The sequence below is a fragment of the Penaeus monodon genome, chromosome 33, assembly GCF_015228065.2.
Source record: "Penaeus monodon isolate SGIC_2016 chromosome 33, NSTDA_Pmon_1, whole genome shotgun sequence".
Lineage (NCBI taxonomy): Eukaryota > Metazoa > Arthropoda > Malacostraca > Decapoda > Penaeidae > Penaeus > Penaeus monodon.
Window position 1 is genome coordinate 31,360,749 of NC_051418.1, and position 842 is coordinate 31,361,590.

An 842-nucleotide genomic window follows, 5' to 3' on the forward strand; every position below is an offset into this window, starting at 1 on the left:
AGGCTTTCCAATAGCAGAAGTGTCAGGCAATGGAGATTTCATGATCACAAAGCCCCCTCACACGGGAGGTATTGTCAATCAGATGACTGTTGCTGAGCAGATGCTCTACGAGATTGGGGACCCACGGGCCTATATTCTTCCGGATGTTGTCTGTGACTTTACTGGGGTCCAGCTAGAGGAGACCAACTGTGGGGTCATTGTGAAAGGGGCTAAGGGGAAGAAGCCCACTGACTCGTATAAGGTGGGTGGCCTTTTATAGGGATAATGAGGATTTGTGCTAATGGTGAGGATGTAGATGAAGGAGGTGATGTGTAAGTATTCCATAGCATTATGTTACATAATATAGTGTAATATACTTTAAATCAGGAGTAAACTACATGTTAAAAAAATGAGTCTCTACTAAATAAATATTGTAATATTAGACTTGTTCTTCTCTTATCTTAAAAAAAAATTTTAGTATGACTTAATTTGTACTCTTTCATCACACTGACACAACCTCAGATATTTTTTACACTAAACACTCCCACATGTGCTCTGTCAGTCATTAGCCACTGTGCCTTCAGGTTAGTGCAACATATCTTGATGGCTACAAGGCTACTGCTGTCAGCTGTATTGGAGGACCTAGAAGCCGTGACAAGGGCAGGAAAACCGCTGAGGCGATTGTGCAGAGGTGCCGCAACATATTCCAAATGCTCAAGCTCCCTGACTTCACCCGAGTCCACATCCAGATATTGGGTGCAGAGGATACCTATGGGCCCCATGCAAGGTGAGTATGGTAATTTTGTGCATTCTTCTTGGATTTTTCTTGAATTCGCAGAAGACATGTATGAATTTTGCATTCC

The 842-nt window shown here is 42.6% G+C and overlaps 1 protein-coding gene across 2 annotated transcripts in view; it reads left to right on the forward strand.

Annotated features, from left to right (window-relative positions):
* The window catches only part of LOC119594381, a 9,916-nt gene that overhangs the window by 3,782 nt on the left and 5,292 nt on the right, over positions 1 to 842 (forward strand). For both annotated transcript variants that reach the window (XR_005230600.1, XM_037943443.1), the window contains exons 7-8: positions 3 to 241; positions 564 to 766. Coding sequence is in view for 1 of the 2 variants with exons in the window: in XM_037943443.1 (XP_037799371.1) it covers positions 3 to 241; positions 564 to 766 (442 nt within the window). In the remaining variant the exon portion in view is untranslated. The remainder of the gene's footprint in view (positions 1 to 2; positions 242 to 563; positions 767 to 842) is intronic.